Source organism: Nerophis lumbriciformis, linkage group LG05, assembly GCF_033978685.3.
Source record: "Nerophis lumbriciformis linkage group LG05, RoL_Nlum_v2.1, whole genome shotgun sequence".
NCBI classification, from domain to species: domain Eukaryota; kingdom Metazoa; phylum Chordata; class Actinopteri; order Syngnathiformes; family Syngnathidae; genus Nerophis; species Nerophis lumbriciformis.
The window spans coordinates 45,569,942-45,582,306 of NC_084552.2; the positions used below are offsets into that span (position 1 = coordinate 45,569,942).

General features: G+C 41.4%; 2 protein-coding genes and 1 long non-coding RNA gene across 6 annotated transcripts in view; 2 read left to right on the top strand and 1 right to left on the bottom strand.

Moving 5' to 3' along the window:
- LOC133605924 (histone H2A.Z) lies at positions 1-1,570 on the bottom strand. Its single transcript, XM_061959322.2, has 5 exons — positions 1,432-1,570; positions 1,063-1,140; positions 833-946; positions 610-739; positions 1-535 (listed from the first exon to the last, which is right to left on the bottom strand). Exons 1-5 carry the CDS (start codon positions 1,432-1,434, stop codon positions 474-476), a joined length of 387 nt encoding a protein of 128 aa, XP_061815306.1. The 5' UTR covers positions 1,435-1,570; the 3' UTR covers positions 1-473.
- On the top strand, positions 647-6,562 carry LOC140678821 (uncharacterized). Its single transcript, XR_012050470.1, has 3 exons — positions 647-1,161; positions 3,207-3,292; positions 5,958-6,562. It is a non-coding gene; the product is annotated as an uncharacterized lncRNA (long non-coding RNA).
- Positions 6,563-8,225: 1,663 nt separating this feature from the next.
- The window catches only part of lrch4 (leucine-rich repeats and calponin homology (CH) domain containing 4), a 48,777-nt gene continuing 44,637 nt past the window's right edge, over positions 8,226-12,365 (top strand). Inside the window, exon 1 of one of the 4 annotated variants that reach the window (XM_061960050.2) lies at positions 8,226-8,968. In XM_061960050.2, the coding sequence (XP_061816034.2) occupies positions 8,797-8,968 (172 nt within the window). In that variant the 5' untranslated portion in view covers positions 8,226-8,796. The remainder of the gene's footprint in view (positions 8,969-12,365) is intronic. The other 3 variants (XM_061960052.2, XM_061960049.2, XM_061960051.2) reach the window with 3 other exon arrangements.

Consider the following 12,365-nt stretch of genomic DNA (forward strand, 5'->3'; position numbering starts at 1 on the left):
TGCTGTGCCAGTCCAATTTTTATTCAACAGTCTGTTGACAAAACGTGCCTGCAGATATCATGCAACAAGGCCACACATTTTCACTGTACTGGGCCAATGGTTCTAAAATTAAGAAATTACAAATATGACGTGCAGTCAGATTATCATGTAGAAAGTTAGACATCTGGAATGCAAAAAGTGGCAAATTAAGTATGAAGAAGTGAAAAAGACAAGTGCCCAGTAAGAGCTTTATTAAAACACCACTTTTGACCATGGGAATGCCACAAAAGCAAGTTAACACAAAACTGCAGCACCAGGAAAAATAACCAAAAAACAAAAGAGCTTCTTTGAAGCCACTTTTTAAAAAATACCCCAGGTGAGTAAATGCAAGCTGGAACCATACAAACTTCTACAGGTGTTCTACGCTAAAAACAATTAAATCACGCGATGCAGACGTCGTCCTGAGATGGCACAACTTCTAGGAGGACTTCCCGTTATACGGTCTTCTGCTGGCCCTTCTTTCCAATCAGAGATTTGTGGATGTGTGGGATCACACCTGCAAAGACACATCAAAGTGAGTCAAGGAAACAAATGAAACGTCACTGAGATGTTTGGCGGTGAGGAGCTTACCTCCGCCGGCGATGGTGGCCTTGATGAGTGAATCCAATTCTTCGTCTCCTCTAATTGCCAGCTGCAAGTGGCGGGGAGTGATGCGCTTCACTTTAAGATCTTTGGAGGCATTTCCTGCCAACTCCAGGACCTTGAGAGCCATGCAAAGTTATTGAGAACTGAACGGGTAAACTTAAAGAAAACAAAAAATATATAGAGTGTTTGCTCGCAAGAAACTCTTTACCTCAGCAGTGAGGTACTCGAGAATGGCGGCACTGTACACAGCTGCAGTGGCTCCCACTCTGCCGTGGCTGGTGGTTCTGGACTTGAGATGTCTGTGGATACGACCCACTGGGAACTGCGGGAACAAAAGAGTGTTTAGGGCCCTTGGTGCTTGCTGGCTGTAGCTCAGTTGCGTCTAAGCTTGACTGAGCCTCTCGGAATGAAGACTAGAGGAGGAAGACGAAAACCAACCTGCAGCCCAGCTCGCTGTGAGCGCGAAATAGCCTTCGTCTTGGTCTTTCCGGAGTCTTTGCCCGCCTTGCCACCAGCCTGAACAACAAGCATCCGTTCGTGAGTTGAAACCACCGAAATAATGCTCGACTACAATGTTTAAAAAAAAGTAGCCCCTCGGCAAGACACATTCTACATTTAAATACTCCAATTACAATCAAAGCAGGAGAGGGTTAAGCTAGCTAGCTAGCATGCTAAGCTAGGCTAACAGCGATTGCCAGCAACTATAACATCGGCAACGCAGTGCAGCGAGCAAAGTATTGAGCCAAAGCCTTTCGTTAAACGTAAAAATGGTCCAGTGGCTTCGCCGCGCAAAGAAGAGACACTTACCATGTTTAAATCTTCGAATGGGTTCGGGCGCTGTAGCACAAAAGCTAAATGCAGCACATCGACGGATGGTTTGAACTACAATCCCCGCCTACAATTGTCCTTGTTAATATAGCCGAAACACATCCGGGACACTGCTGGGAGAAAACCGACCAATCACGTTTTACTATGTGGGGCCTTGCTCGGCGTCCAGCCAATCAAGGACAAAGGATGAGCTTTGCGGGAAAAGGGGACTATTTTCCACCTCGCGTCCTCATGGGTAATGTAGTACCAACGTGGAGGTCCTTTGTACTGTCCCAACAATAACAAACGGAACCGTTGATTTTTTTTTTGTATCTGGAGAACATTAAGTGAGTTTGGCGCAAACGACGTCGTAATAAACCAAAGTTGTGTATCTGATAGTTTCAGTTTGCTGATGTGTGCAGTATTTGATGGAGAAAAATCGCAATGCAGGGATTAAAAAAAGCACATTTATTTTTCCAGTATGAAATATAAAAAAAAAGGGATTCCAAAAGTTTTTTTCTTTTTTCAATTATTCAAATATTTGACATTGACTTGTGCCAATATTTCCACAACCAATCAACAAAAATGTGTAACTATACTTCCTATTTTATTGTTTTAGTAAAACATCACAATATTCATTTTAATCAGTATACAAACATACTTTAGGTATGATTAATTTAGCTGTTTTTGTTGTTGTTGTTTTGTCAAAAGTCAACAATTATCAACAATGAACAATACTGCCTTGTAAAAAAAAGATTGTGTGTATATCAGTGGTGGGGGTTAAACTATGGAATTCTCTTTACTATGAGATAAAAGATTGTAAAAATATATTCCAAATTGAAAAAAATAAGATCATATGGACAGCCATAAGTGTTTATATTTTGCTTTATATTTATTATTTTACTTATTTTTTGCCTGGTTTTGTATTTGTTTTGTATTTTCCCGTGAGGTGTATATTACTTTTGTTTTTTTTGTTCGGTTTGTACTTCATGAAATTTTGCACTTGTTGTGTTTTTTTTGTATGTTTTTTGTTTGTTTTCGTTATATTTGGATATAATTGTTAAGACTACGTATTATGTTGAAGGGGGCAGGAAAATATAAGATTTTTCTTCATCCTGCTCCTTCTCAGGCATTGGTGTGTAAATAATAATTGAATAATTGTGGTATAATTGTCTATCGATCAAAGATGCACATCAATGAAGGGGATAAATAAAACATTGAAAAAAATGAAATTGTAATGTAACGTATCATCTGCAACACTCCTGACAACCACACGAGAGCAGTGTGCAACTGTTCAATGTTCAGCAGCCATTGAAATATTATATACATCCATTCATTAACTACCGCTTGTCACTCTCGGGGTCGCGGGGGGTGCTGGAGCCTATCCCAGCTGCATTCGGGCGTACAAGTCGCTACCTCATCGCAGGACACACGAACACACGCACACGCACACACACAGATTCACAGCGCTTCACTTATTCCATATTTTGTTATGTCACATCTTTCTTCCAAAATGGAATATATTAATTTTTGTCCTCAAAATTCTACACACAATACCCCATAATGACAGTGTAAAACTTTTTTGTTTTTAGAATTTTTTGCAAAATCTTTAAAAAATAAAAAACAAAGAAATCACATGAACATAAGTATTCAAAGCCTTTGCTCAATACTTTGTTGATGCACCTTTGGCAGAATTACAGCCTCGAGTATTTTTGAATACAATGCCACAAGCTTAGCACACCAATTTTGACAGATTTGCCTTTTCCTCTTTGTAGCACCTCTCAAGCTCCATCGGGTTGGATGGGAAGCGTCACTGCACAGCCATTTTCAGATCTCTCCAGAGATGCTCAATCGGATTCAGGTCTGGGCTACGGCTGAACCACTCAAGGACTGAAGCCCTTACTTTGATATCTTGGCTGTGTGCTTAGGGTCCTGAAAGATGAACCCCATTCTGAGTTCAGGAGCACTCTGGATTAGGTTTTCATCCAGGATATCTCTGTTAATTGCTGCATTTATCTTTCCCTCTATCCTGACTATAGTCTCTCAGGTCCTGCCACTGAAACCATCCCCACAGCATGATGTTGCAAGTGCCATGCTTCATTGTGGGGGCGGCATGGCGTAGTGGGTAGAGCAACCGTGCCAGAAACCTGAGGGTTGCAGGTTCGCTCCCCGCCTCTTACCATCCAAAAATCGCTGCCCTTGTGTCCTTGGGCGGGACACTTCACCCTTTGCCCCCGGTGCCACTCACACCGGTGAATTGAATGATAGGTGGTGGTCGGAGGGGCCGTTGGCGCAAATTGCAGCCACGCTTCCGTCAGTCTACCCCAGGGCAGCTGTGGCTATGAAAGTAGCTTACCACCACCAGGTGTGAATGTTTGATGGGTTCTACATGTAAAGCGACTTTGGGTACTTAGAAAAGTGCTATATAAATCCCAGTTATTATTATTATTATTATTATTATTGTAGGGATAGTATTAGCCTGGTGATGAGGGGCATTTGGTTTCCTCGAAACATGACCTGGCATTCAGAACAAAGAGTTCAATCTTTGTGTCATCAGACCAGCTCATTTTGTTTCTAATGATCTGAGAGTATTTCAGGTGTAAACGTTTACGAAGTAATGGCTTCCACAGAGATGCTTGTCCTTCTGGAAGGTTTTCCTCTTTCCAAAGAGAAATGCTGTAGCTCTGACAGAGTGACCATCGGGTTCTTGGTCACCTCCCTGACTAAAGCCCTTCTCCCCCAATCGCTCAGTTTAGACGGCCGGCCAGCTCTAGGAAGAGTCCTGGTGGTTCTAAACTTCTTCCATTTACGGATGATGGAGGCTCATGTGCTCATTGGGATTTTCAAGGCAGCAAATATTTTTCTGTACCTTACCCAGATTTGCGCCTCGATAAAATCCTGTCTCAGAGATCTACAGACATTGTTTTTTTGTTTTTTTTTACTTAATTCTTGGTTTGTGCTCTGTTATGCACTGTCAATTGTGGAACCTTATATATAGGCAGGTGTGTGCCTTTTCAAATCAAGTCCAACCAACTGAATGTACCAAAAGGGACTCCAATTAATATGTAGCAACATCTCAAGACTGATCAGTTAAACAGGATACACCTAAGCTTACTTTTGAGCTTAACGGCAAAGGCTGTGAATTTGATTTCTCAGTTTTTTATCTTGAATCCATTTGCAAAGAAATTTGAAAAAAAACGTTTTCACTTTATCATGGGGTATTGTGTGTAGAATTTTGAGGACAAAAATTAATTCATTCCGTTTTGGAATAAGATTGTAACGTAACAAAAATTTGAAAACAAAGTGAAGCGCTGTGAATACTTTCCCTTTGCACTGTAATACATACACACACATACATACATTTGTGAACACATATTCATACATATATAAATAAATGATAATGATAAATGGGTTGTACTTGTATAGCGCTTTTCTACCTTCAAGGTACTCAAAGCGCTTTGACACTACTTCCACATTTACCCATTCACACACACATTCACACACTGATGGAGGGAGCTGCCATGCAAGGCGCTAACCAGCACCCATCAGGAGCAAGGGTGAAGTGTCTTGCTCAGGACACAACATGCATATACGCACATGCATTCACATACATACATACAGTACATCCATGTTGTATACTAATTGACACACATACATACTTTATTTTCATATTTTACTCATTTTTCTGCATGCTGCTGTTGTTGTTACAGTGGTGAGTAATTCATAATAGTGGCAAATATTCTTTGTTGAAATTGTTGTTATTACTATGACAATAATGATCACTGTCAGTAGGCCAGCTGTATTACTTATATCAGTAATTTCTTATTTTGGATATGCCAAACACCAAATCAATTAAGATATCTTAAAAGGTAACAAATAATGCAACAACAGAAGAAGTATCCTACACCTCTACTTTGTAAAGTCAATCTGATCCGATATCAACAATATTATATTCCATATAGTGAAGTGAATTATATTTATATAGCACTTTTTTCTAGAGACTCAAAACGCTTTACATAGTGAAACCCATTATCTACACCTTTGAGCGACATTTAAACCAGTGTGGGTTGAACTGGGAGCAGGTGGGCAAAGTGTCTTGCCCAAGTACACAACGTCAGTGACTGGGATGGTGGAAGTCGGGATCGAACCTGTAACCCTCAAGTTGTTGGCACGGTCGCTCTGCCAACTGAGCCTTGACCCTCCAATATAGCTTGACAGGACAGGTTAAAAAGAAGAAAAAAAAGACTAATAATGGATTTGTTGGTATATCCTCAGTACATAGTGATGGACTATACACTTTAAATAGCAGTTAGTTTAAATGAGAATGTATCCATGACAACATGCACAGCTGGTGTTGGGTTGGTCAGCATGAATCACATACCATACATTCTCAGTGGTAGTCCCTCTTGCAGCAGTCACTCTCTCTCTTGACCTCTCACTTTCTTTTTTCCTCAGTCACTGTCAATCAACTCCTGGTCTATTTTAGAGACTGTGTTTGTTCTCTAAAGTTTTCGATCCATTTCCAGATCTTTCCCAGCCGGGGCCAAGACGAGGCAGAATCCTGACATTTTTCCAGAAGTGTGCAGGGAATGTCGGCCATTACCTGACACTTAATACTACAGTCTTTTGAGTGAACCAGGAAGCGGAAGTCAAATTGGCCTTAGTGGGGATCTCATAGGTTGCCTGCACATCTACTGTATCTCGGCAATAATCCAACAAAATATGAGCGGACATCCCATGCACACTTGGGAGGATGCAAAAGACCGAGAGGGAGAGCCCAGAGGAAGAAGGGACGTGCAGAGAGCGTGAGAAAGTGTGATGTCACAACTCTCTGCAGGGACCCGAGGGCGACATAGCATTTGGTGATAAAACATTGCAGCACTCTTCTACCACACAGTAGACAAATAATTGGAATTGTCTTACTGAAAATACTCCTTAATATACATCTTTGGCATTGCCTTAGGCTACTATAGGTAACCATTGTTTTGCTCCATATGCTGACAGTTGCACTACTTTTTCCATTTCCATGCCACTTGCCTTGATTAATATTCCTAAACAGTATCAATGAAGAGACATATGGCACAGAGCTACTCCATAATCAACACTTTTATTGGTGGTAGTAAAAAAAAATGCAATAAAGTATCAATTGAGTGTGGAGCCATAATTTCCAGATACAGTGCACCGAATGAGTTGATCCATAACTCTTGAGGGACTTTACATATGCATATCATCATATCATCATATGATACACACACACACACACACACACACACAACAACATCCACATTAGTCCCATGTTGCATGCTGGGTGTTCAGCAGGACTTTGACAGATGGCCCAATTGAATGCTGAGAGGGGAGGAAGGGAGGAAATCAGGGCTAAAGAGTAGGATGGATGAGGAGGACAATGTAAATAGATGCAGAAGTCTGTCTGCGTGTGTGTGTGTGTGTGTGTGTGTGTGTTTGTGTGTGTGTGTGTGTGTGTGTGTGTGTTCTTGTATTTCTACCGTTCTTGAGACATCATCAAGGAAACGTACTATCCATATGAGGACCGGTGAACAAGTTAAGACGGTCTACATCAGGGGTCTCAAACTCAATTTACCTGGGGGCCACTGGATGCAGAAACTGGGTGAGGCTGGGCCGCAAGAAAAGATTTCTTAAAAAAATCTAACATGCACTTTTTAATGAATTCACCTTCTTTGAATGGCTATCCTGTCTTAGCAACATACTTGCCAACCCTCCCGATTTTTCCGGCAGACTCCCAAATGTCAGTGCCCCTCCAAAAAATCTCCCGGGGCAACCATTCTCCCGAATGTGTCCCAATTTTAACCCGGACAACAATATTAAGGGTGTGCGGTGATAGCACTGCCTTTAACGTCCTCTACTACCTGTCATCGCGTCCGCTTTTTCACCATACAAACAGCGTGCCGGCCCAGTCACTTCTGCAGACACACGTAAGTGATTGCAAGACATACTTGATCAACAACCATACAGGTCACACTGAGGGTGGCTGTATAAACAACTTTAACACTGTTACAAATATGCGCCACACTGTGAACCCACACCAAACAAGAATGGCAAACACATTTCGGGAGAACATCCGCACCGTAACACAACATAAACACAACAGAACAAATACCCAGAACACATTGCAGCCCTAACTCTTCCGGGCTACAACCGATGCACGGAGTGATATATATATATATATATATATATATATATATATATATATATATATATATATATATATATATATATATATATATATATATATGTTCAATCGTGAATTGTTTTGAATCGAGAAGTGATCTAGATATATATATCTAGATATATATATATATATATATATATATATATATATATATATATATATATATATATATATATATATATATATATATATATCTAGATCACTTCTCGATTCAAAACAATTCACGATTGAACATATATATATATATATATATATATATATATATATATATATATATATACATATATATATACTGTATATACAGTATATATACATGTGTGTGTAATATAGGTCAAAACATCTTCTTAGCTTTGTTGTACGACAGGTACTACAAACCAATTCAGTGTGGTGCTTAGTAATATTTTTTATTTGTAATATAATTCTACAAAAAGCTTCAGGCCGTTAAAAATGAACTGTGGTTGTGGGTCAAAAATGGCCCCCATTCAAGGAGCGCTCAATGAGCAAGCAGAAGCCCTGCCCCCGTTTATGTAAATCACAATACTGACGTTGTGACCGCACCCATTCCTTTTCCTCTACTGACAGAAGCGTGCCGCTTAGACTTCCGGCCTGGGACATTCACGGTAAAACACTGTAAAAGCCAATAAAATAGGCTAAAACACAACTAGGTGATTGTTTAGGGGTTTTGTTGTGGATCTGGCTAAGTACAAAAAGCCATCAAGGCAGTGTCTACGACTTTAGAAACTACCCAAAACAAACAGATTCTGAGAACACAAATATGCTAAAAATGTGATTCAACAGAATTATTTGCCACACAGAACTTTGATGTTGACCGATATGATTTGAACAATTCTGTCTTGTTATTTTTCTTTGTGGTGACGAGCTTGTGCTTTTATTGTGTAAGATGACGCCGGTATTATCGTTGCGACATGTGCGTACTCGACGCAACTTCCTGGCAGATTGACAGCTTCGCAGTAGCAGTAGTTGTGTGATACGCCAGTCAAGCTGAGGCTACTTCACAGCTTTTCTAATAATTTGATTTTATCCACGATGTTTTACTCCGGGAGCTCCCCCTTCGTAGTTTAATAGCATCCGGGGTGCCGGAGAGTGGCACAGACGCTCGGAACAAAAGTAAGAAGGACGCCCAAAGTGCGTGTTTGATGGCGGCTGGGGATGGAGCCCAGCTGCCGGCCACAGTCGCGGCCAGTCGGAGTGTGGAGAAAGCCCTGGAGGACGCCGCCGCCAGCGGGGCTCTCAACTTGGCCAACCGAAAACTGAAGGAGTTCCCGCGGAGTGCCAGGAACTACGACCTGTCCGACATTACCCACGCAGGTAACTTTTTCGATCTTAACATTTGAACACGAAGAATTTTTTTTAAAATTGGAAGTTAGCGTCTTTTGTTTGCCGCCACCTGCTTCTCTTTCCCCATTGCTAATTGCTGGGATTCTCCCTGTAAACTAGCATAGGCTGCACAACACTTTTCTAATAATACACCTTCATTTGGTTAAATATACAACTTCAAACTCATAACAAAGTCATTTATATTTCGTTTCATGTGTAAATTGCGTGTGAAGTGCAGATCGGTTTCCTGTAACAAAGCATCCTGATTCAGTTAGCGGCTCTTTTCTTCAATAAAATGGCTTCTTAAATTGTGGCCTATTTGCTGTACATTTTATAGGGCAACGTTCCATATTGAAGTAACACCACTTTGAGCTTTAATGAAAGAGTTGTTTGCCACCAAAGACAAGCCATGCCTTTTTAACATTTTATTGGGATTGGAGCAAGTTTGATGTTCATATTGGTTCAATTATTAATACTTTGAACCCTTTTATGTTGACCTTTAATTGTGTGTTTTCATCTTGCTAGTTTGGAGATCTTTTTAATTGTGTTGTTGTCAGTGTGTGTATTTGTGTGTGTTGCTAAGTAGCTTGTAATGTTTGGATTTAAGTGAGTAGACTACCTGGTCCTCACTGTGTGCCCAAAGAGGATTACGCCAGCCAGGTTGGCTGACATCAATCTTTGCTCCACCGTGACTTAAAACAACGCTGACTAATTATGACCATCTGCCTCATAACAAGCCAGGTCTTAACCCACAGAGGCTTTGAAAGCATCCCCACGTTCACACCTGTCATTAACAACCGCACAATGCCTGTGTAGTAAAGTCATGACTTGGCAATAGAACCCTTGTATTCGCAACAACGAAAAATCTCAAATAATGAAAACACCCATAAAAATAAAAATATTTTAAATAAGCCTAGATATTACTTCTGCGTCAAAGTGCTGCCTATACGCTGGCCTACACCTGCTTCCTCCTCCCTTTCCAAACCCTCGTGTCTAGCTTGATTTTGGATCATAATTTGCCGGATTGGCAATGACTGTTGCCATAGGCACCGATCTACATTTCTGCCAATGGGTGCTCAGTGTGCGTGTGTATTAAAAAAAAAAAAATAGACGTTCAGCGAAGGTAATATCCCATATGGTTTGTGGCTTTATTATTTTGTAAAACGAACCACACTCGCCACAAATTAACTACAACTAGATTGATTTTTCAAAAATGATTTTAAAGATTGAAAGTTGCCATCAATCCCACGTGGGTGCTCGGCATTGTCTGTGGGTGCTCGGGCCCCGAAGCACCTACGGGATCGACTGTTGCAACACACCAATTAGTTCCAGCTCCAGTAACACTGCATGTCTCTCTGTAATTGCCATTGTTCACTCACAACAAAATAAGTTTAACAAGCTAAATGCACATATGCAATTGTCTGAGGGCTCAGACATTTAAACACATTTCAAATTGATACAACCGGAGCCAAGGTTTAGCATTTTCCCTTGCCATCAGTCTCCTGTCTCCATCTCCTTCTTATAAAGTTAAAGTTAAAGTTAAAGTACCAATGATTGTCACACACACACTAGGTGTGGCGAAATTATTCTCTGCATTTGACCCATCACCCTTGATCACCCCCTGGGAGGTGAGGGGAGCAGTGGGCAGCAGCGGTGGCTGTGCCCGGGAATCATTTTTGGTGATTTAACCCCCAATTCCAACCCTTGATGCTGAGTGCCAAGCAGGGAGGTAATGGGTCCCATTTTTATAGTCTTTGGTATGACTCGGCCGGGATTTGAACTCCCAACCTACCGATCTCAGGACGGACACTCTAACCACTAGGCCACTGAGTAGTGGCTAGTGGTGATGTGTTGCTGCTCAGGCCGCTCGGTCTTCCCGGTTAGCAGTTGAGGTGATCCAGCATTCTTTCAATGACGCATCTACAAAATCTAAAGTGCTTGACTGTTGTAATTCCAGTAACAAGTTACTGTGCTAGGTTGATTGGCAACACTAAATTGGCCCTAGTGTGTGGATGTGAGTGTGAATGTTGTATGTCTATCTGTGTTGGCCCTGCGATGAGATGGCGACTTGTCCAGGGTGTACCCCGCCTTCCGCCCGATTGTAGCTGAGATAGGCTCCAGCGACCCCAATGGGAATAAGCGGTAGGAAATGGATGGATGGATGGAAGTTACTGTGCGATGATACATTAACTTGTGTTTTGCCTCGATAGTTTTAAGGCCGGATTGTAATAAAGTTGACTTTCAAAGCAAGTGCTTTTGCGGCGACACAGGAATCCACCTTCTTACACTGTCACGTCATCAAACCGTGAGTATGAAGTGATGCATTCACATTATAGGTGAAATGATTCCTCGAGTAATTCAAGCAAGTCAGTTACAAAAAATGATCGAGTAATCTTTCTCTGCCTAATGGAATCGTTTATTTCATGGTGAAGCGAAAAGCATGACGACTTTTAATGTGGTCCAACACATTTATGTCAACCACGCGGAGGAAGTGGATGCAGTGTTTCCCATATATTAATTTATTATCATATCATAATATATGCATTTATAAACAAATTACATTTCCCCCCCAACAAAGGCATATTTGCCGCTTCCGGTTTGCCCTCGCTCATAAACACATTATAATGAAAGTGTGGTGGCATGTATCATACCTCTGGTTTATGCCAGACATACACACCTACTTTGCCAGGGATGTACAGCAGCATAAGTGATTTGTGCTGCCAATGTTGTAATTTAGACGTTATATTTAGCAAGCAAGATCGAAAAAGGAGTGTGTCTTGCGTCATGCGTTTATTTGGTAATCAAATACAAGCGGTCACAAAAGACAAAGTAGTTACCGCCTCACTGAGAGCGGCGATCCTCCGTGAAACAGTGTGTGCAAACAATCACCGTGCATTGTGTGCACAAAACCGTAAAAGTGAAACCTTGCTTGGAACAGGGTTGTAGACACTCTACCGTCCGTCATAAGCAACACTTTGCCAGAGGAGTTCAAATCATTTGTGGAACATTGTTCTTTTTTCAGGGCCTATGGCACATTGTTGAAATAGAATAAACAATTAACCTAGCATAAATTGAAAAATATGTTAAGAAGGAGCAGCACGGTGGTAGAGGGGTTAGTGCGTCTGCCTCACAATACGAAGGTCCTGGGTTCGATCCTGCGCTCCGTATCTTTCTGTGTGGAGTTTGCATGTTCGCCCTGTGACTGCGTGGGTTCCCTCCGGGTACTCCGGCTTCCTCCCACCTCCCAAGACATGCATCTGGGGATAGGTTGATTGATAACACTAAATTGGCCCTAGTGTGTGAATGTTGTCTATATGTGTTGGCCCTGCGATGAGGTGGCGACTTGTCTAGGGTGTACCCCGCCTTCTGCTCGAATGCAGCTGAGATA